The sequence below is a fragment of the Lepidochelys kempii genome, chromosome 8 (assembly GCF_965140285.1).
Source record: "Lepidochelys kempii isolate rLepKem1 chromosome 8, rLepKem1.hap1, whole genome shotgun sequence".
NCBI lineage: Eukaryota > Metazoa > Chordata > Testudines > Cheloniidae > Lepidochelys > Lepidochelys kempii.
Genome location: NC_136387.1, coordinates 23,536,026 through 23,559,032, shown reverse-complemented (window position 1 = coordinate 23,559,032; position 23,007 = coordinate 23,536,026). Strand labels below are relative to the sequence as shown.

The 23,007-nt window shown below is 44.6% G+C and overlaps 1 protein-coding gene across 1 annotated transcript in view; it reads left to right on the top strand.

Moving 5' to 3' along the window:
* The first annotated feature begins 15,340 nt into the window (after positions 1–15,340).
* The window catches only part of CCNJL (cyclin J like), a 47,490-nt gene continuing 39,823 nt past the window's right edge, over positions 15,341–23,007 (top strand). The window contains exons 1-2 of the mRNA XM_073355873.2: positions 15,341–15,487; positions 16,219–16,331. Coding sequence (XP_073211974.1) covers positions 16,254–16,331 — 78 coding nt within the window. The 5' untranslated portion in view covers positions 15,341–15,487; positions 16,219–16,253. The remainder of the gene's footprint in view (positions 15,488–16,218; positions 16,332–23,007) is intronic.

Below are 23,007 nucleotides of genomic sequence, written 5' to 3'. Positions count from 1 at the left end.
TGGCTGCTGACCAGGGGTGTTCTTCCCCCCCTCACTTTCCACCTGTCACTGGGCGTGGAGAGGCAGTTGGCATAGTGGCAAAGGTACCTGCAGCAATGCCAACCCCCATTATTTCAAAAGGCATGAGCCAGGCCAAATAATAAATGAAGCCTGAGATTTGCAATGCCATCTCTTGATTTTGGCCACTGGGCCTTTAAGAAAAAACACCAAATATCATGAGAGACACATAAAAATCACAAGAGTTGGCAGTGCTGCATCTGTTAGAGATGTCCCTCCCTCCAGTCTTCTGAATTGAGTTCTGGGGTGGATGAGGGTCCTGCTTTTATGTTGTCACTGGGGGAAAGGAGTTGGAGAGGGAGTTGTAACCCTTGCCTCCATCCATGTCAGTTACTCTGATCAACTTTTGCCTCCATAAGGATCTGTTCTCGCCTGATGAAAGTCTCATCTGGTTCACTATTATCCGCTCCATAGTTTCCCTAGTCCTGGCTGCTAATGCTGTATGCACTGCTTCCTGGTCTGACAGAGCCAGAAGAGTACCCAGAAGTCACCTACTACAGGACAGGCCCAACAAAGAAGGTAACAGAACGCCACTAGCCATCACCTTCAGCCCCCAATTAAAACCTCTCCAGCGCATCATCAGGGATCTACAACCCTATCTTGAAGGATGATCCATCACTCTCACAGACCTTGAGGGACAGGCCAGGCCTCGCTTACAGACAGCCCCCCAACCTGAAGCAAATACTCATCAGCAACTACGCACCACATAACAAAAAAACTAACCCAGGAACCAAACCCTGCAACAAAGCCCGTTGACAACTCTGTCCACATATCTATTCAAGGGACACCATCATAGGACCTAACCACATCAGCCACATCATCAGGGGCTCATTCACCTGCACATCTACCAATGTGATATATGCCATCATGTGCCAGCAATGCCCCTCTGCCATGTACATTGGCCAAACTGGACAGTCTCTACACAAAAGAATAAAATGGACACAAATCTGACATCAGGAATCATAACATTCAAAAACCAGTAGCAGAACACTTCTGTCTCCCTGATCACTCAATAAGAGACCTAAAAGTGGCAATTCTTCAACAAAAAAAACTTCAAAAAACAGACTCCAACGTGAAACTACAGAACTGGAATTAATTTGCAAAATGGACACCATCAGATTAGGCCTGAATAAAGACTGGGAGTGGTTGGGTCATTGTAAAACCTAAACCTAATTTGCCCAATATTAATGTCCCCCTACTCTTACTCACACCTTCTTATCAACTCTCTGAAATGGGCCACTCATTACCACCACAAAAGTTATTTTTCCTCCCTTGGTATCCTGCTGTCAATTGAATTGTCTTGTTAGACTAACCTCACACTTGGTAAGGCAATTCACATCTGGTGACCACAGTAGGGTCACCAGAGAAACTCCTCTTCTCAGACAGCTTTGGCTTCAACTTTCTCCTCCCGCCATATCCTAGTGCCTATCAGCAACACACAGAGGGCAAAGGTAGGGAATACCTGGACCCAGAGTTGCCTGAAGAGCGCTCCTCTGCTAGAGGTAGTGTCTCCATCTGGTGACCTGGGGGAGCCTCAGTCTGACAAGACTTAGCAGTTCTATGAGACTTGGACTCTTGCTTGTGAAGCTTAACATCTCCAAGGACCAGGGCCTAGATGGTTAGAAAGTAGAGAGATTGATAGGGGTGCAGGACTGGAAAACAGATCTTCCTGATGCCTCCCCTGGAGTCTGAGCCTGTGTGGTATTGACACCCACAAGCAGCACTGACATGAATGGGAGTTAAGGGTGATCAACACCCAATGGAATGCAGACCTGTCCTCATCCCCATTGCCTAGCCCAAATCAGTGACCCTAATATTCAGCCCATCTCCCCAAGTTCCATGCTCCCTTCCTCCCAAAAACTATTCTACACCAAAAGGATTTTGACATTTCAATGTCTATTTGTTATGCTCTTATTCACTTAAATATGAAATAAACATGAAAAACTATAGTGATTGCTAGTATTACTTTTGCATGTAAGCTAAGTATCTAATGTATGTTGGCAGTTTTGAACATAATGTTGAAATGTAACAGCTGGAAACAAGAGGAAACTGGAGCAACCCAGCCAGTCAGGTCTCCACAGTCCACCACATTCAGAGAACCTCTGCACTAAAACTTCACACTAGAGAATGTTGCTGCTAATTAACAGGTTGATGTGTGGACTTACTATCTCAATCTCTGACAATCGTCCTTCAAGAGAAAAAAGGACATGGATCGCTAAGAGTATGTCTACACTGGCAGAGTTACAATCACCGGAAGTTACATCGCCACTCAGAGAGTGCTGAAGGGAAACTGCTGTTGTGTGTTCACACTGTCAGCTGCCTGCATAATAGCATGTTCACACTTGCAGCGGTATTCAGAGTGGTGCTCTCTGGGAAGCTATCCTACAGAGCATCTCTTCCTCTTCTGCCACTAAGAGTTGTGGGAAGGCAGGGGAGGGGGGGGGGTCACAGGGCATCCTGGGTCCTGTCCCAATGCCCCGTGATGCATTGCTTTGCATCCCAGCAATCCCTGTGGTTCTGTCTGCATTTGACACCATCTTTCAATGTTTTGAGTACTGCACACTCTGCAGGGCCATTAATCATATCCTGCTCCGAAAGACCATGACTCTGGGCAGTGTGCGTGAAATTCTGGACAGCTGTGCACAAATGGGCTTCCCTAACTGCAGAGGGGCAATTCCAATTTTGGCACAAGACCACCTAGCCACCAAGTACATTAATCAGAAGGGATATTTCTCAATGGTTTTCCAGGTGCTTGTGGATCACTGTGAGCATTTCACGGACATTAACACAGGCTGGTCTGAAAAGGTGCATGATGCACGCATGTTTCAGAACACTGGCCTATTCAGGAAGCTGCAAGCCGGGATTTTCTTCCCGGATCAGAAGATTACCATAGGGGAAGCCAAAGTGCCCATTGTGATCCTCAGAGACCCTGACTACCCCTTAATGCTTTGGCTTATGTAGCTATATATGGGGCACCTTGACAGAAGCAAGAATCGGTTTGCCTCCCGCATCTTGTGGTAGGTGTTCTGCAGCTCCTTCACTCTGACCCTGCACTGCAGTGCATTCCGGTCATGGCCCCTTTCTGTCATGCATCGTGAAATCTGTCATTCGGTATTGTAATTCCTACGGCTGGAGCACAGCTGGGACTGGTCAGCCTCCTCTCCCCAAATACTGATGAGGTCCAGCAGCTCGGCATTGCTCCAAGTGGGGAAATCACCTGGTGCATGGAGCAGACATGGTCACCTGGAAATATGCATTGAGACCACTGCACACATCACGGAGCAAACAGGAAGGGGAACTTTGAAAATTCCCAAGGAATTTATGGAGTGGGGCTCACAGTTGGTCACCTGCAGGCAGGGCTAGAGTTCAAACCGATGACCAGAGAGGCAAGAACAGGCATTGGGGGACATCTCCCGGAGACCAATCACAGCGCTGTAATCGAGCAGGGTGTCTACATTGGCACCATGACGCTGTAGCCCTGGCCCAGGAAGCTCTATGCCTCTCGTCAGGGTGGGTTTTTTTACAGCGCTGCAGCTGCACGGTGTCTGCACACTGAGTGGCTTGGCAGCGTGTGCACCTTGGGAGTTACAGCGCAGAAAGCTGCTTTACTGCGCAGAAACTTGCCCGTGTAGACAAGGCCTAAGGGTGATGCTTTATATATTATTTAACAGGCACCAGGGTTAGTGCACCTTCAGTGTAAGTTATTTAACACTTGACAGCTTAGCACAGGCAGGAGAGCAACCCAGGAATCCTGAGTAACGGATACAAAAGGATCTTTATCTGCCTGTATGCAATCCCTCAGTCCAGTCACTGCTGAAAGCTCCTGCAAGTTGGCATCCTGACAAACATACTAGACAACTGGATTCCTGCCAAATGTCTGTTCTAACTGAACGGCCAATGTAAAAAGGAGAGGTTTGATGCAAACCAGGCGATTCCACTACAACACAAACAACAGGTTCAAGGGAAAATAGTGTCTCGTATCAGAAACTCTGCACAAGAGGTGATGCACAGGCAATGAGGGTGCATGGCAAAGTGGGGTGAAAGTCAAATAGATATGGTTACAAACAACTGAGGGTGATGGGAAAATGCCCCCTGAACTCTGAGAGGAATGTATTACACTGCTCATAGAGAGTGGTTGTTTCTGAACGATACTGTCTACAAGAGTATGATTTTGTCCGTTCCTTGGGGAAATGGAGGACATGGGGGAAGTAGGAATGGGGGTGCACAGAGCTCTTGTATGGCGAAGAAGGGAGGCCTGGTACAGGAGAATGAGGGCACACAGAATCTCTGGCAGGGGGAGGATTGCAGGAAGCCCCTGAGAAAGAAAGGGATGGGAAGGGGGCACCCTGGGTGGTTGGGCGGGGAGGAGGGAAAAATAGATGGATGTAAGAAGCCTTTAGTGTGTGCAATATGAAGTTGGAAACGTAGTCTAGCTTATTTGTTAGCCCCCGACAACTAAGTCCCAGAGCAATTTATAGCTTGGGCAGTAACAATGCAAACTTCCCATCCTAACCCCATCCACGAGCCTCCACAGTAACCCATAGGCACCACTTCTAGGAGTGGGTTCACTCTCCATTCCCACCCATATCTTGGCTTCTCTATTGAGATTGCTAGTGGTCTGTTGGTATATTTTCACGTGAGATGGACTCTCCTCTGGTAGCAACTGCACTGAGAACACCAAAGCACTTCACGTAAGCTACCAGTGGCTGGGCCACCCCTCCTGGAACTCCCTCCTGCAGCAGGCTGTGGAAAAAAAAGCAGTGTGCCTGCCTCAGTTTCCCCTTCATTTGCCTACAGAAAGGAATAGTCCGTGTCCTATTCAAAGACCTGTCTTTGGCATAATTTATTCATATACTTGCACAGTAATCTGTAAAACCCCCATGAAACAAGCATTCTCCCAAACCCCCAGAGTACAACAAGTACAGTCACAACAGGTTTCCAGGCCACCTCCAGGGACATAGTTTCCAGGTCACGTACTCGAGAGTCAGTGTCCAGCTGTTCCCACTTCCTTTCTGCTCCTCCAGGGCCCCTCTCTCCCAGCTCTGACCAGAGGGTTGCTAGAGTCACTTCTCTCGTGCAACTCTGTTACCGCAGACAGCAAGTCCCATCTCCTGCAGAAGAGTTCCCCACATGGTTCTGCTCCTCAGGGCTCCTGCTCATGAGTCCTACCCTGTTCAGGGAACATCCCTGCAGAGTTAAGCCTTATTTCTGGGCTTGGCCCCCCACTCAAGCCTGCTGCAAGAGGCTCCCCCAGTGCTCCACTGCCCCAGGACTCCTCATCCATAAGTCCTACATGGTATCCACCCGCCCGCATCAAGCCTCTCATTTCCAAGCTCTTCTTTCCTTTTGCCTAGGAGTCTCGGCACAAGCTCTCCTGCAGGCATGTCTACACTATAGACTTTTACTACGGTGGTTCATGTCTGCACTACCCTCTTTCTGTCGGTGGCGCGCGTCCTCACCAGGAGCACTTCCATCGACTTGAGAGGCAGCGTGGGGGGCTGAAAACCCAGGCTCAGCTCTCCGCTGGCGGTTGCAACGCGTGGGAGGGGCACAAAGGGTCAAGTGCCCGCAAGAGCCAGTGATGCTGGAACATTTTTAATAGTAAGGGGGCTGGCTTTCAGCACCCCACCCCTGTCCACCACCCTCCCCAAGAGCTGAGGCTGGCAGCCAGGAGCCTGGGCATGCAGGGCCAGCGGGCGGGGCAGGGGGGAAATACTGCAGCACCCCCAGTTGGCATGCCTATGCCTGGATAGGGAGAGGAAGGGCTGGGGTAAGAGCCTTTCCTCTTCCAGCCACGCTGCCTGGGACGCTGCCTGGTGCGGCGCAGTGGCTGACTGGGAGAGCATGTGGCTGCAGCAGCAGGCTGCCCCCCCCCCAGGCTCAGCTTCTGAGGACAGGAGCCGACTCTGAGCATGCTGGGGAGCCTAGGGGGCTCTGACTTGTTCAGCTGCTGTCCTAGAAGCCAAGCCCGAGCACAAGGCAGCCCGCTGCTGCCGCAGCCAGGCACTCTCCCAGGCAGCTGCTGTGCTGCACTGGGCAGCATCCGGGAGCTGCTCCAGGGCCCGGCTGCCAGGAAGAGCAGCTGAACGTGCCAGGGGGAGCCAGCGCAGCAGGAGGACAGAGCCCCCTGTAGGTAACATGGAATAGGGAGAGTGCAGGGGGCCTGGGCTGGGGGAGGGGCATGGAGGAGTCAGATGGGGAGGTCACATGTCCTCCCCTTAGTGTCCCTCCCATGAGTTGCCGACTTTCAGCTCTTAGTGGGAAGCCAGGAGAGGTTCACGGTTCCAGCAGGTAGCCATGAAATTGACAAGAATGACAGCCAATAGCCAATGTAAGTAACTCACAGTGCCTACATGGACACTGCATCACTCTGATTGCGCCAACAGAAGCCTTGCACCTCTTGCATATGTTGGGGTAGTAGGGCACATACGTCGGCGGGAGTAAGGATGTAGTATAGACACTGACATAATTAGGTTGACTTAAGCTGCCTTATGTCAACCTAACTCTGTAGTGTAGACCAGGCCCCAGCTGGGTTCGTCAGCTCTGACCAGAGCTCTCCAACAACTTTCTTCAGCTTCTGTTCTTCTCAATAGCTCTATAAACTTACCCGTTCTCCCTCTCTAGTCACTCTATCCTTCTGCTGCAGTTTTCTGTCTCTCTGTGGCCATGGCTACACTACAGCCTTTGGTCAATGCAAGTTTTGTCAGCGCACACAGCTATCAAAATGTGACTCTCACTGGGGTGCAGGCGTAGTTAGCTGCTTGCATCAGTGCTCAGCATACCAGGAGAGCTTGTATCAATACAAAGTGTGGTGGAAGGTATCCCAGTGTGCTACACACTCCCACCTGGTGCAGTGCCTTTCAGGAGATTCTAGTAAGGTGTTGTTTAATAGAAATAACAAGTCATGCAGTGTCTATGCATGAACCGTGTTAACCTCAATAGGTTGACTATGGCTCCATGCCATTCGGGGAGGTAGTTTTACTGCACTGCTATAATGGCTGACAAATGCCCAGAGACAGATTTGGGTGTAGGCACATGAACAAATAGGGCAATGCAAGTCTCCTTGCCTCAACCTATGTTTGTAAGTTAGATGAGGTTAATCTCTTCTTCTCAGGCAGCTCCCAGCCACCTTTCTGGTCTCTTTCTCTGGTGCCCAGCCGCCCTCTCACGTTCAGCTGAGAGGTAAAAACAAAGAGGAGTCCTTGTGGCACCTTCAAGACTAACATTTATTTGGGCATAAGCTTTCATGGGCTAGAACCCACTTCATCAGCTGCATGAAGTGGAAAATACAGGAGCAGGTATAAATACATGACAAGATGGGAGTTGCCTTACCAAGTGTGAGGTCAATCTAACAAGACAATTGAATTAACAGTAGGAAGGAAAAATAATTTTTGTAGGTAATGAGAGTGGCCCATTTCAAACAGTTGACAAAAAGTAATAGTAGGGGGAAGTTAGGTTTAGGTTTTGTAATGACCAAAATGAACCAAAACCTAAGCCTAATTTTCCCCCACGCTCTCCTGCTGACAAAATAAAACAGGGGCGGTAGCTTTGTGGACGGGAGAGCATCTCCCACTACCATGGTGCTGGCCACACTGGTGCTTGTCATCGGTAAAACTTCTGTTGATCAGGAATGTGCTTTTTTCCCCCCCACGCCCCTTACTGACAAAAGTTTTACCAATGACAGTGCAGAGTAGACAGCCTTGGAATCAGGTTTCTGGTGCAAGTGTCCTGGGAAAGCAAAATCACTTTCTATAAATATTTGTGCTAGCATGTCCAAACTGATTTTTATGTTCATGTTGTTTTGCAGTATTCTGCCAGTTCTATTAATACAGATAATTCTTTTTTGTGCCAAATATGAAGTATGCTCATTCAATGGGGAATCCGCAGCACAACTCAGGTCTTTTCTTGATGATTGCACTTAGCTGTTATATATTGCTTTAGGCACAGAGAGGTGAAGTGATTTGCCCAAGGCCACCCAGAAGGCTAGTTGCAGAGCCAGGAATAAAGTCCCAGTCCAGTACTCTATCCTCAAGGCATGAGCATTTTTTCCTTCTCTGCTGCTTTCAGCACATTTTGAGTACAAGTTTTCCTGTAATACCTTCGCAAAGCAATGTGCATATCAGGAATCTGACACATTGACTTAAATAAAGTGTTGTTTCAATGGTAAAAGTAGGATTGGTCAGTCAACATCAGTAAAAAAAATGGATGGTCTGAGGAGAAGCAATTACAGGAAATAATAAGGAAGTTGGGATCTGGGAGAGCAAGATCAGGGGACTGTTGTGTGGATGCAGCCTGTATTTCTCAGAGTGGGAACTGAAGGAAGTTTCAGAATAACTTTGGGGAAGAGTTGCTGTAAGGGCCTTTCCAGAGCACCATATAAAATGCTGGCTTTGTCTATGCTCTCAGTTGCACTGGTTAAACAATGTTGTTGTTTTTTTAAAAAAAACCTGATTTAGTTAAATTTGTTAAAGATAGTGTGGGCACTACTCATTCACTTTTCACCTGGTTTATACTGACTTAGCATACAATGATTCTGTTTTCTAGACACCACTGCAATACACATTAATAAAACCCAGGTTTAAATCCATTTAGGCCTGTCCACACAGGGTTTTGCACCAACCAAGTCGATTTTTAAGTTGATGTAAAGTTAAACTAGTTCAACTTTGGGTTAAAACAAAGGCATTTTTAATATTCAAACTATTCATGTTGTCTTATGTTACTTAGACCACACACAAAAAGTTGATGACTCTTTCACTTAAACACTCTGATGGAAAATATAATCCCATAAATGCAGTACATTTATAGTAAAAAACATGGACCAAAATACTATGCATGGATATTGTTTGACTGGCTAAACTACTAGCATATGGAAATGAACTGCTGGGATTGCTCAATATTTCAAAAGATCTAAGCAAATTCTCTGTTATTTTACCCAAGTGCCTCTTGTCTTTTTCCACTAAAAACAGCTGTAGCATTCAAGGCGAGGCAATGGCATGAACTAGTATCAAGCACACAATGGCTCTAATTTGTAAACACTTTGAGACACCGGATAATATTTAAAGCCAAGTTGTATGCTGTTCTATTTCAAGAGTTATTTAACTCATATTATGGAGCTGAGAATCACCTTGATGATCCTTTAACAAGTACAAAGAATCCTACATTAATAAGAACAACAGTTGTTTCCTTGTCTGTTGTCTACTTTGCTGAAATTAATTTTGCACTGACTGTCTTGCTGTGCATCACATTTCATTCCATTCTAAGTGCAACGAGTGAAACATGTTGATTATGGGACAGACTTTGAAAGAGATTGAGGTGCTGCTCAGCATTGACCAGAACAGTGCCTAACCCATAGGTGGCCTGCAGCGCATTGGAATTGTCAGCCCCAAGCTAAGCAGCTCCATGCCACCTAAACTCCCTCAGACATGGAAATAGTTGAGCACCTAAAAAACAGATTTTCAGAAATTGGCCAGCTGGGTAGGGAGCTGCCTAAACTAGCTAAAAGGAGAGAAGAGGCTAGGGACTTGGGCAACTGAGCAGCTGGCCTGCTGGTGGGCTCCACTCAGGAGCTTCAACTGCAAAACACTCCCTAGAATTAGGTACTTAAGACAGGTTTCAGAGTAACAGCCGTGTTAGTCTGTATTCGCAAAAAGAAGAGAAGTACTTGTGGCACCTTAGAGGCTAACCAATTTATTTGAGCATGAGCTTTCGTGAGCTACAGCTCACTTCATCGGATGCATACCGTGGAAACTGCAGCAGACTTTATATACACACAGAGATCATGAAACAATACCTCCTCCCACCCCACTGTCCTGCTGGTAATAGCTTATCTAAAGTGATCATCAAGTTGGGCCATTTCCAGCACCTTACTCATGCTCAGTACTTCTCTTATGCTTGCCCGTCCTGTTGCTTCTGATTGTTGTGTGTAGGTGATGTGCTGCCTCTCCACATACTGGAAACTTGTGTGTCCAGCTCTCCTGTTGTGGGGTCTGCCTGGCATCAGATCTTAGGTGTGCTCAGTACATGCTCATGGGACCAGGCTCACTGGCAAGCTACCTCCACCAAGTTTAAAACTCCCACTTAAGGGCCTCCAGGGCATTAACTTGCACTAGGGCTCTGAGCAGCTTGTGAGCTGGGGGGCGATAGCAGTGTGGGTTGTTTTGAAAGTGCCAACCAGCAGCAATGCCGGCATCTCCGGGGGCTTGTGAGCTGCAGCTTGGGAAGTGTCAGAGGTGCCTACATGGTAGGCTTGGCACCTGTCCAGGCACCTAAATCCCTTCAAGTGCCCCTAGGGTGGTGGGGGGAGGAGGAGTATTTTGGACTGAAAATAAAAACTGTTCATAAAATGTTTATAATCTTTTAGACACTTCTAGTCATTTACCTTTACAGCTATATACATCTGGATTTTAAAGGTAGTAGAATGGCATTGATGTAAATATTAGACACCCCATAGCTGTATTAAAGTAGATAAACAACAGATGAAGAAAAATAGGTCTATTGATACTTTAATAGTTCTCACATTTGTACCACTAGGGCAGGACTCAGGTGCTGATTCAGCATGGTACTTAATGTGCTGAATTTTGAGCCAGTGACAATAGAACTACTCAGATGCTTATTTTAGGCAAGTGTTGTAGTATTTTGGTATCTATTTAGCAGACTGCTTAGAGATACTGAAAAGAAAATAGGGGAGAGTTTCCGACGGGTAGTTAGCAGCCAACTCAGTTGAATTCTAACAGGCCATTAACAGTCAACTTCACTGAACATTAGTAGGATTCCTTTTGTTTTGCAGAGCAAGTTAATAAATCAAGCAGCCAAAGGATGCTCAACTTTTAGCATAAAAACAGCTGGGGCCTATTGTCTTAAACAGAACTGGTCAAAACTTCTCCACTGAAACATCTTCTAAAAAACAAAATGCTTTTCAACCAAAATGAATATTCACAAGAGTTTTCATTCTGGTTGAATGTTTCCACATGTCAAACTGGAAACTGAAAATTCTTCAATAAAGTGTTTTGTTTTCAAAAATTGAGTTTTTATGGGAAGCTCATTTGTTTTTAACTTTAAAAAGCCCCTGTTTTTCCAATGGAAAAGCCAAAACATTGATATAAAATCCTCTTGATTTCCTATTTCCTATGAAAAACTGGAGTTTTCCCTGCCAGCCCTAGATGTAAGAATGGAACCCAAGTTTCCCAAGTGAGAGAATTCACAGCCTTGCCTTTTAGAATCCCTACTTGGAAATAATATTTTTCATATAGTTTTGATTGGGAACTAGATTTGGCAATAAACTAATGGGTGCACTGATGTATTGCTTGCAGGAACTACTGGTGTTCCTCCAAGCCAGTAGAGCAGAAAGCTAATAAAGTTGAAGGATTATAATGCAGTCAATTGCAATTTCTACTAGGGTGTACATAAAATCACAGCTTCCTAGATGTGGGGTCTGAGGAATAGATCCCAGCTCCCTGAATATGGACCTGGGACATTGCACTAGGGCTATAAACCCAGGCCTCAGCTGTGGTTGCCATCTGTATGGCGTGCAGTGTTGTTGTAGCTGTATTGGTCACAAGATTAGAGACACAAAAAAGGGACTAACTTCCGTTGGTGAGAGAGATAAGCTCGAGCATTTACACAGAGCTGACCTGAAGAAGAGCTCTGCTTACATTCAAAAGCTTGTCTCTTTCACCAATAGAAGTTGGTCCAATAAGAGATAGTACCTTGTCTCTCTGACATGTGGAGCAGTCACACCTCTCTGAGCTGAAAGAGAGCCAAAATCCTTATATTAGGTTATTGCTCTATTAGCACCAAAGGTGTCCACGTGTAATCGGGACCCCAGTATGTTTGGCATGATAAAGAAAACTTGTATAACCATACCCACCTCATATATAACAGTTTTCATTGGGAGATTTCAAAGCACTTTATAATGGAGCCACATACAACTATTCCCATTTTACAGATAGGGAAACAGACAAATTCAGCCTGGAGATAGTGAGTTTCCCTTACAAGCTCTCTCTCTCCTGAAGCCTATGGAAAACTTCCCCAAGTTGGGAACCATAAGACAATAAATTCAAAGCTCACCACTTCTATTGATATTTTTCCTATACTTCATAACACTTATTATTGATCAAGCCTTCATATCCTCTGCGAGGAGTCACTTACCAACTAGAGCACCCCTTCATGGCCAGGTGTAGTGTGTCTTCAACTCTAGCACCCTCCATCAACAGCCACTCAGAGCACGCAGTTTGCTCCTTCTCACCACTCAGGTCACTTGTAGTCCCACCCCTTCCAGATGAATTAAAAAAAGAAATCCAACATTTTATGCCAGGTCTTCAACCACATTCTGCATCAGGAGAGCTTTCCATCCCTTTCCCTGGGGCAGGTAAGGGAACCCAGGCCCCCCCTTCCTCTAGATTTCAGCCCAGGGACCATGCTAAGGTCTGCTCCCTCAGATGTATTGCTACATCCCTTAGCTACTTGAACTTCCTACCTTTATTGACCTCCAGGCCTCTCTCAAAGAGCAGCTCATTCCTGTGTTTATTCTTAGAGGTTCCAGGTGCTTACACTATTTCCTCCCCAACTGCACCCAGTGCTAAATCCTTCTCAGGGTACCTATTACCAACCCATCTCTGGCTGAGGTGCAGCCTTTTACCCCCACGTTGCAGCTTGTTAATCAAATAATTAGCCACAGGTGGAAAAAATAGTTGCTTTGAGTGTATCCATTAAGTAGCTGTTGCAGTCAGGGGCTATACAACCCATTATACTCCCCTCTGAAACAATTTCTATTCTCTCCACTTTCAGATAAGGCCCAGATCCTTAAAGGTATTTAGGCACATAACTCCCATTTATTTCAAGGGGAACTAGGTACCTAAACACTTTTGAGGATCCAGGTCAAGGTAACTTCCAATAGAGCTAGGATTAGAACCTAGATCCCTAGCCAAGTCCTAGTTGCACTACTCCAGAAAGAAGCTACAGGCTTGGTTAGCTTGTCTTTGACTACCACTCTCATCCTATGCTACCTTCCCTGAACCAGGAATGGCAACTAGGAATCATGACACCCAACATTCTACTTTTATCTAGCACAGCAGCTCCTAAACTATATGGGTTCACATACCATCTTCTTCAAAAATCGTTGTGAAGTGAATTGATGAAATATCAAGCTTACATACCACAGCACGGTTTAGGAACACCTGGTCTAGCAAATAGTTGTGTAACCCCCTGGAAAAGGATGATATAACAACTATAGGGGCTGACCCTTATAGAAGCTAATAACCTACTTCTGTTATCAGTTGCTCATTTAGTTTAATTAGTAGATGTCTGTGCTGTGATTTTGAAGGTCCTGGGTTCAAACCAAACTGATGAATCATGTGAGAAAAATAATATTTAATCATATAATTAAAGACCCATTGAGAAGAAGAATGATGAATTAAGGCTGCCATAGGTAACATTAACTCTAACATCTCCATTTTGAGTGCTTGACTTGCAACCTTCATATTCTGTTAATATAGATATATAAATACTGGGCTTTTTTTTAAATTTTTTAAAAATATCTATATCTATGATTCCCTCTTAAATTAACACTTACGCCTCAGGAAAGTGCTAATGCACTGCAGAGCCTTTAACCTGGAGGTTACAAGTTTAAACCCAGCCCAGTTCAGCAGCGACTAAAATATGTTCTAATCTAATGGATATTTAGTGGCACTTATATGAGATGAATTTGAAGGGTCTCAGTTCCAGTTCTCACATCACAAACTGACCACTATGCTTTGCACTAATCAGCAGTGTGACCCATGAACCTCTTGGTGCCAACTGGAAGAGGGGATGAATAGATTTTTACAGGGATCTTCTGGGTCATATATCTACATAATATTTCACTAAAGGGTGACATGGGAGGTCTCTACCGAGAGCCAGTAGTACACTGGTTGTCATAATCACTGGGAAATGTATGGATGGGTAGCATCTAAGGCAGTGGTGGGCAACCTGCAGTCCGAGGGCCGCATGCGGCCCATCAGGGTAATCCACTGGCAGGCCGCGAGACAGTTTGTTTACATTGACTGTCCGCAGGCACGGCCCCCTGCAGCTCCCAGTGGCCGTGGTTTGCCATTCCTGGCGAATGGGAGTTGCCGGAAGCAGTGGCCAGCACATCCCTGCAGCCCACGCCACGCCCTGCAGCTCCCATTGACTGGGAACGGCGAACCGTGGCCACTGGGAGTTGCGGGCAGCCGTGCCTGCAGACGGTCAATGTAAACACTGTCTCGCAGCCTGCCAGCGGATTACCCTAATGGGCCACGTGGGGTTGCCCACCACTGACCTAAGGAGTACTATCTGTACTGTGCATCTATACTGAAAATTACGTTCTTAAGGCAGGTAACCAGGAGGTGACATGTCATAGACAGGTTCCTTTCAAGCAGGGGGTAACAGATGCTTATCTCCCTGTCTGGTTATGTGTGTATGGGGCATCATATGTCTCACAGTGGATGCCTACTTGCATACTCAGCTTTCATGGGGGGGAGGGAGGAAAGTTTCTAGCCTTCACGCATCCCAAAAAAAGCACCAAAACATGAGCCCTAAAGTCTCAAAAACCAGAAGGCAAATAAAGATCCCAACATTTATCATATTATAAAAATGTCATGATTTTAAAGCCGACTTCATAATGGGGAGAGGGGCTAACCCTGGCTTCTGAATGGTTGTGGCTGGCAAAAGAGTGGTATGGCGGAAGCTTGCCCTGCTGCTGACTTTACTCCCCAGACGGCGTGATTATATGCAAATGATTTGCGAATATGCACATTAGCTCATCGCATGATTTGCATACGACATTCACACCCACCCAGGCCAGGGGCTTGGTGACCCTGGTGCAGCGAGCACTGCTGCAAGCACGTGGGCAGCCAGCTGCTGAGCCCCAGCAGCACGCGCCGCCTTCCCGCGGGACACCCTCTCCCCGGGGCGCCCGCCGCCCGAGCCAAGCCACGCCTCACCTGCCGCTTCCCACAGCCTCACCGCGCAGGGGGCAGGAAACTACAGTCCCCAGAGTCCTTCGGGGCGGAGGCATGGCGCCTGCGCGGTGCGCGGCCGGTGTTGTAATCCCCCGCGAGCGCTGCTGCGCTCCCGTAGAGTGTCGGCAGCAGCAGTGACCTGCTGCGGGGACTGGGTGCAAGAGAACAACGGGGGAGGCTGGAGGGGTTGGGCGCTATAAAAGCGGGGGGGGGGGGGGGAGGAGGCAGCGTCTCTTTCCCCTGCGTGGTGCACCCTGGGGACGTGGGGGGGGTGTGTGCATCCATCTCCCGTCTTTCCCTCCGACTCCTAGCGCCAAGGGCTGCCGGGGTCTGATCTCCCCCTCTTGGCTGCAGTATTGGCCCTGCTGCTGTAGCAGCACCCGCAGGATGTTGGAGTAGGACAAAGGCTGCTGATCAGAGTGAGGGAGGCGAAGAGGAGGCAGCCGGCGAAGGTAACGCAAGTTGCATTTTTCAGGGTCCTGAGGTTGTGCAGCGTAGTTAATTAAAAGAGAAAAAAGAAATCTGCAGGCTGGAATGGCACATTCGCAGGGTATTAGAAGCCCCAGTGTGACTGCGTTTCACAACCAACTGGGGAAGGGCTAGATCCAATTGATGTAAAGTCAATTACAGGGCGCTTCTTGCCCTGATCTCATCAGGTGGGAAGAAGTCCCCCAGGATTTCTCTCGCTGGGACTCATTCCTCCCGTCCTAATTTAAAAAACAAAAAAACTTTTACCTGGGCAAGGCAATTAGAAGGAAGAATAAAGGGTGTCTGAGGGTAAAGGCACCACTAATTTGTTTTATGGGAAGGAAGCAACAGTGTAAGAAACACTTCTGCTATTGGAGAAGCTCTCTGAAATTTAAGTGATCCCGAGGACAGTGCTGCTCCGAGATGTTTTGGAGCAAAACCCCTTGAAAGGCTTTGGCAGTGTCCTACAACTGGCAAAACCTACAGGTCACAATCTGATCAGAAGTTTGGTGGCCTTATGATGACTCTGAATAACTTGTATTTTAGTCTCTTTGAAACAAGCTGATCCGTGATTGTTTTCAAGTGGTTTATTTCTAGAGAGTGTTGTCAATCTGATGGCAAGCAACTAACACTAAAACAGCTACGAAAAACTGATGGCACTGGATTGGTTTGTAGAAGCTGCTTGATTGATTTATTTGGTTTGTTTCCTTTCCAGCAGAGTTACTAAATCCCACTCTTCCACACCTTTGGATGGGAAGAATGAGGATGGAAGAGCAATGGTGGAAAGGGGAGCTGGCAGCAGACATTCATCAGACTCTGAGAATGAAGGTTGGACTTTAATTCCCTTCTCTCCCCTTCCCCTGTTCATTTTCGATTCAGCAAAAATGCTTTGGCACCCCTCAAGCATTATAAGGAAAACAAATGTTAAAGCTCTAAATTGTCAAGTAACTGTCTTCACCAATTGAGTTAATCAAAGAAGAAGCTACACTTAACCCTCTCTGTCCTATAAAAATGCTTTAATCATAATTTAGAGTCTGCAAAAGCCTATTTACAGGCTAAAAATATCTGCCTGCTTTGGTTCAGCAGTTTTAATTCAGGCAAGCTGGTGATGAGACAATGTGTTTAAATAAAAAGGGGATACTATTGCTGAGCTGCATCCAATCAAAAGATCTTGAGGTCTGAAGAAGTAACTCTGTTTTCAAACAAATACAGGTTGAGAGGCGGTTTTACTGCAGACACTTGTTTCTTGGCAGACTGCAGAGGAGTTGAGATAGTACAAATGCTGGCTGTAATTGTCTGCTTTGATAAAGCTAGTACTGCATCTACGTGTGCTCCTAAAGAAAAAAATCTTTGATATTAAAATACCTAAATGAGCAATATTTGGGCAGTATTTGAAGGGATTTATTGCTGTGCTTTGTCTTGTCCTCTTAATTTAAAAAAACTTGCTTTGAGCTGCTAGAAATAATAGCATTGTCTATTTTAATGCATCCGATGAAAGCTTATGCTCAAATAAATTGGTTAGTCTCTAAGGTGCCACTAGTACTCCTTTTTTTATTGTCTATTTAGATGTTGCATTTCCTTAAGTACTCTTCAAACATTAAAGAATTGCTAAATGCATTTAGCTGGGTAACATGAAAGAGAGATCACAGCAAAGATTAACTATCTGCACTTTACTCCCTTTCAAGTTACCCTTAACAAAATTAACACTTTGGATATTCTACTACTTTTGTCTCTCCAGCAGGCATTCAACAATAAATTACATCAGGTGACTTAATCATTATCAGGTCTTGGCAAGTGGGTTGTTTGTTCTCATGCAGTCACACTGAGGGACAGGTCCTTCTGATTCTGAAATGGAGTGGGGGGGATAACTGATGCAAGTAAATCTAGATCTACAGCTGTTTCTTTTCATGCAGAAGAAAACACTGAACTTGTTTATGAAGTTACTTAAAACTAATTTTTACTGAAACCTACACTATTTGGCTTGTCAATTTCTTCTGAGGCTTGCATAATTTCTTAGCCATATTTTACCTCTTGTATATGTGGCTTAGAATTTGTCTTTAGCAAGTGCATACTATGTCCCCAAAGTAGGCTGAAGTTACATTGGACTATCCTAGAGTGCTAACATCTTTTCTTTGTTCATGTGTACCTATAGATGCCAATTGCTATGACAGGAATAGGCCTGGTTGTTTGAATTTGCAGGTGAAGCTGAAAAGGGGGGAAAATGGGCTTGTACTTTTCTTTTGCTACTTCCTTCATAAGGAAGGCCTGATCTGAACTGTGCGTCTTTGTGTTCTTGCATTAGAAGTTTAGGTCTTGCCTAGTTTGGAAGATTCTGGTTAAAGAATGAAATGATATTTAAGAGCTCAGAGTCTGAGTGTATTGAGAAAAAAAAGGACTGTCACGGTGTACAGTTTGAGTCTTTTTGTTAATGCCTTTAACATTTTGGAAAAATGAATCCTTGAAACAATTGAGAGAGTAAAACAGACCGTCCTTCAGCATAACCAGCAAGATAAGAGTTGATATTAAAGTGGAAAAAATACCCGTAAACCCCTCCCCCCCCAAAACCCTTCAGGCTTTCTTTATACATAATAAAGAAGCAAAAGAGAGGATGCAAACCCAAGCTTTCTTTTTTAAATTGCAAATTTCCCTTAAAGAGAAATCTAAATGCTGGATTTGTAAACCCTGCAGTATTGAGGATTTGATGCCACCTGCTCATGCTTTTGAGGTGGGAGTTTGGAAGGAATCCTTCCTTTTTTAAAAAATAAATAAATAAAAAACAAAACAAACATACATAAAAGTAATTTGACTTAGCATGTTTCTAGTCAAATAGAAGAAGCACATCTGATTTTGTTCTGGAAGAATACAATGTATTTAACTAATTAGCTTTCAGTGATGGGAAAATCTGCAAAAGCAGCACAGAACAAAAAAAGCATAAATATTGTTCTGCTTTTTTATGACAAGATTGCTGAGAGTCCTAATGGTATATTATGGTGCTGTGCTGTAGAAAATGGTAAAACAGATGGTGGTGCCCACAAAACAAAGCCCCCTTTTTTTTTTTTTTTTTTTTCCCCTCGATCTCTGAGTGATTTTTCTAAACACTTTCAGTTCTGTGGTCTGGCACAGCATGTTAATCTGGTCATGGATGTGGTGTAGGGGGAGGGAAGAACACACCAACAGATTAGTCTTGGTCTAAGCAGGTGAGTCTGAAACAGAAACAAACTATAGTAAAGGTTAAGGAGGACTTGTGGCACCTTAGAGACTAACAAATTTATTTGAGCATAAGCTTTCGTGAGCTACAGCTCACTTCATCGGATGCATCTAGTGGAGAGTAAAGGTTGTATTTGGCACTGGGGAAAAATACACTTTATGTAGCCCATGACTTGCAGTGCAAATTTCTTGACAGATTATCCCCCCCTTCAGAAGAACGTACTTAAAGTTTGTATTTAATGCGGAGAAGACATTTCCCATCTAGCAACATAAGGATTTCTGAAGGAAAGTTTCTGAAAATGTTTAACTTTCTTTAAAACAAGACATGTGGAGATCATTTTAATATTAAACCTAACTGAGCCTTCCTTTGGAGGGTATAAAATCACAAAAACCTGTAAGGGTGGTGGCATAATATATCTGTGTCCATACTTTACATAGTGTGCAAAAACCTGAAATTACTGTACTCTGAGGATAATCAGGGACTCTGAGAGCTGGTGTTACTGCATGAAAGACTCCAGTCCATGCTGTGTGTTCATTAGTTGTATGTAATGAATGAATGTGGTGCGCTTGAGGGCAGGCACCTGATGTACATAGCACACCTGAAGTCTTCTAGTGTAAATTGGGTTTAAAGGTGCTGGGAGGTTTTTTGCTGTAGAGATGGAGTGCTCATAAGACAGAGGAAATAAATCCCTTGAGTTGGCATTCTAAGTTGGCTGGCTGGTCAGCAAGCAGTGTTGTGGTTGCTATGGAGGTAGCTTCTGCTAGGCTACACAGGGTTTGGTCTTGCAAGGTCTCGAGGGTTCTGGCCAGATCCAGAACACTTGTAAGCACATGACTAGTCTCAATGAAGTCAAAGTACAATACAAGTTTAATGGCTTCTCTGGTTGGGTGGGAACACTTAAGCCTTGCAGGATTGTGCCATGGAGGACTGCTTGAGGAGCTGGAAGGCCACTGGTGGAGTAGAAGGCAGAGCCTGCCCTGCAGTCTTCAGTGTTCTCTTCTACCCTGTTCATCAGCAGTACTATGCCAGGTGGGTTGAGTATATGTGCTGGTGCCCATGATGACCTTTCAGTAGCCTAGAGCCTGTGTAGTAGTGGTCAGTGGTGCAAGGACATCATGCTAGCAGGCTGACTTGCATTTTATTCATTCAGCTTTCAAGAGGTTTTTGGGACCTACCAAATGGATAGAATGTCACAGAAATTGGCCTTCTGATGCTTCCGTTCGATGTAAAAGTGTACCTCTGCTTTAGCAGGAATAATTACTCTAGAAAGCTTATGCCCAAATAAGTTTTAGTCTCTAAGGTGCCACAAGTACTCCTTCTTTTTTCTAGAAAGAGAGAGAGTTTAAATAGCAAGTCAGCATTTTTCCTTGCACACAAGGGCTAAAAAGAGGAAAAAAATCTATTTAGGACATGGTCTGAGCTTGTTTTGGAAACAGAGTACTGAATTGTCCCCCAACCCCCAGCGTTTGTGGTTATGTTGGCTTTCTTCCTTCCAGGATATGCACATTTCCTACAATTTAAAAGTACTCAGTAGATCTGCTTGTATTTCCTCCTTTATTCACCTCTTACATAGCTTCTCAAAGCAATGTGAGTAAGAGCAGGGCTGAATTTCACAAAGCCCATTGAGTGTGCAAGCTTTAAGAGTTTATATTGTAACTTAATCCTTCAAAGGCCGCCTTAATTGCTTTGGGAATGAGTGGTCTGTGGGCTTTCCAGCCAGGTGGATAGTTGAACAGAGCTGATGCCTTCTGCTGAAAACAAACAGTTATGTGACTTTACATTTTTACAGTGTCTGGGGGATAGATATTTCCTCTAGGTAAAAGTTACTCCCCCAGATAACCCTGATAGTAATAAAACAAGTTGTCAGAAGTACTACAAGCAACAGGTTTATGGTCACCATTCTTCAGTAAAAACATACCCACCCCCACCTTTCGCCCAATGAATAGGGGGGAATGTTTCCCTGTGTTCTTTACACACATTCTCTGGAGCTCTGAAACACTTGGCTTCCCTGGTCTATTAATTAAGCAAGATCGTACTAAAAATGAGGCCACAGTAATTCATCATTTCAATTCTGTATCCTCTTAAATCCACTATTATACTTTTTACCCCTTACCTAATGTTATTTGATAGGTGCTTTTCAATAACTTACAGGTGCTTGGCACAGATAATTGAATTCAGCGTTATACAAACATCACAACTGAGTAAATCAGGCAATTGTTTGTTTGTTGTTTTGTTGTTTGTTTGTTTTTGTCCAAAGGGGTAGCTGGCACTAGGACATTGCAAAAGGCTGTGTAACTTTTCCAGATCTTGAAAGCAAAATCTAGAGGAGGATTTCTGGGATCCAGCATGTCTGAGACACAATTTATCTTTTCTGTTCATCTTGATGAACAGAAAAAATGTTAATATTTGCTTTTAACTTGCCCTTCTAGTTTAATTCAGTTGTAAAATGAAAGTAGGCATCACCAGCAGTGAGCAACTCATTGCGTTAGGGCCTCTAAAGGGATTGTCAGCCCAGCAACAAAAATGTAATCTGTCCACTTTAAAAACTCCAGCTTTTGAAACTTGTAACAATAGCATTACTGGTTTCTAGCTTTAGTTTGTTTATAGTATAGATGGCACCATATGTATGGAACTGAAAAGAACAGGTGTTCTAATAAAGTGCATGGTTATTCATGATCTTTTCTTTCTTCTTTCCTCAAAGTTGGAATCTGTTTTCACACTCCTTTCTCTGATCCTGCCTCAGATTAGCTGCTGAGCATTTGAATAATTTAAATTGAGTAAGGAGAATTTAATGAAACACTCTCTAAAATGCCAAAGCGAAACACATGAAGTAGTGGATTTTTAAACATAGTAGCAATTAAACTGTCTTTTGAAATTAGAATGTTTGGTAATATTGTGATTACACATGCCTGCTGTGGAGTGCATTCAAGCAGAAATACATCCTCTTACATAAGAACAGTGTGTTTATCTTCCTGTCTGTCTTCTTTAGTAGGCTGCAAACAGATTAAATTTTTGAATGTCTGAGCAGTGAAGTGTGCAGTTTTATCTGTGTATATTGAAAGGCATTGTCAGTGGGCAGAAATCTGTCAGTCCAGTACAAATATGAAATGAAAAATATGATACACATGGTCAGAGGTAGCTTCCCCTCTGGATGAACGGGACAACATTATGAAGGTTTGGCTCTTCTCTGAAAGCGAGTACGTGACCTGGCAACTTGTTACCGAAGAGGAGGCAGTGTGATCTTTCTAGTAGATGAAGCACTGGATTAGGACTCATTAAACCTAGACTCCGTTCCCAGCTCTGCCACTTGCTGCTAGGTGACCTTGGGCAAGACGTGTCCCTTGTTGTGCCCCAATTTCCCTGTTTGTAAAACGGGGATGAAGGTACTGTGACCACCTTTTTAAAGCACTCTAAGGTCTGCTGATGAAAAGAGCTATCTAAGAGCCAAGGTGGTTTTCAGATCCTTTATTTTCTGACTTTGATTTACTTGTGTTAGCTTTATTGGCTTGGCCATGCTATAGCATACTAGGTGAATTACTACGAAGTTTTAATTAAATTTTGGAAAGAAGTCATCTTCCCCACAGGCCTGTGTGAGTCTTCTAAACGACTCCCCGTTAGGAAAAAAAACCTTTATCTGCAAGTCTGATGTGGAGTTGAGAGCCGTAATTAATTTGTAATGAAAGAGGTGCTGGGGCTCAAGCAATTTTTTTTTACATTCAGAGCTGATGCATCAACCAGAGATGCCGGGGCTCAACCCTGACTAGCCCTGGCACAAATTAAGCCCTGGTTTAGAGACATAAACATGGAACATCACTCTTCCAGTGATGCCATTTGAAGTCAGTAGACAAGAACCACGTGTTTGCATGAGTAAAGATTATTTAATTTAAATAGTTTGTCTTCTTTTTAAAACCGGTAGGTGCATGCAGTAATATTTGTCATCCCTTACTGGATAGGGGAAGTTCTGGTGTACTCCACTTAGAACAAGTTGTGTACTCTTCAAAAGGAGGTCTCCGCCATCTCTTTCAATTGTAGGAGAGTGTTGGTGCTGCATAGAATCCTATTTTTTTTATATAATATATAGTTTTGATGACATTTGGGTGGCATACTTCACCAATTGGCAAGGGTAGTTCATTGAACAATAGCTTGCACACAACCTTATCCATTGTTAGACTCTGTTGAAGGAGGGAGAAACTTGGCCCGTATACTTCTCAAAAAGAGCCCTGGGATCTTAAATTTCAAGAGAGCTGCATTTTGACATCCTGTTTAAAGGATAACACTAATAGTTTAGTGTCCCTT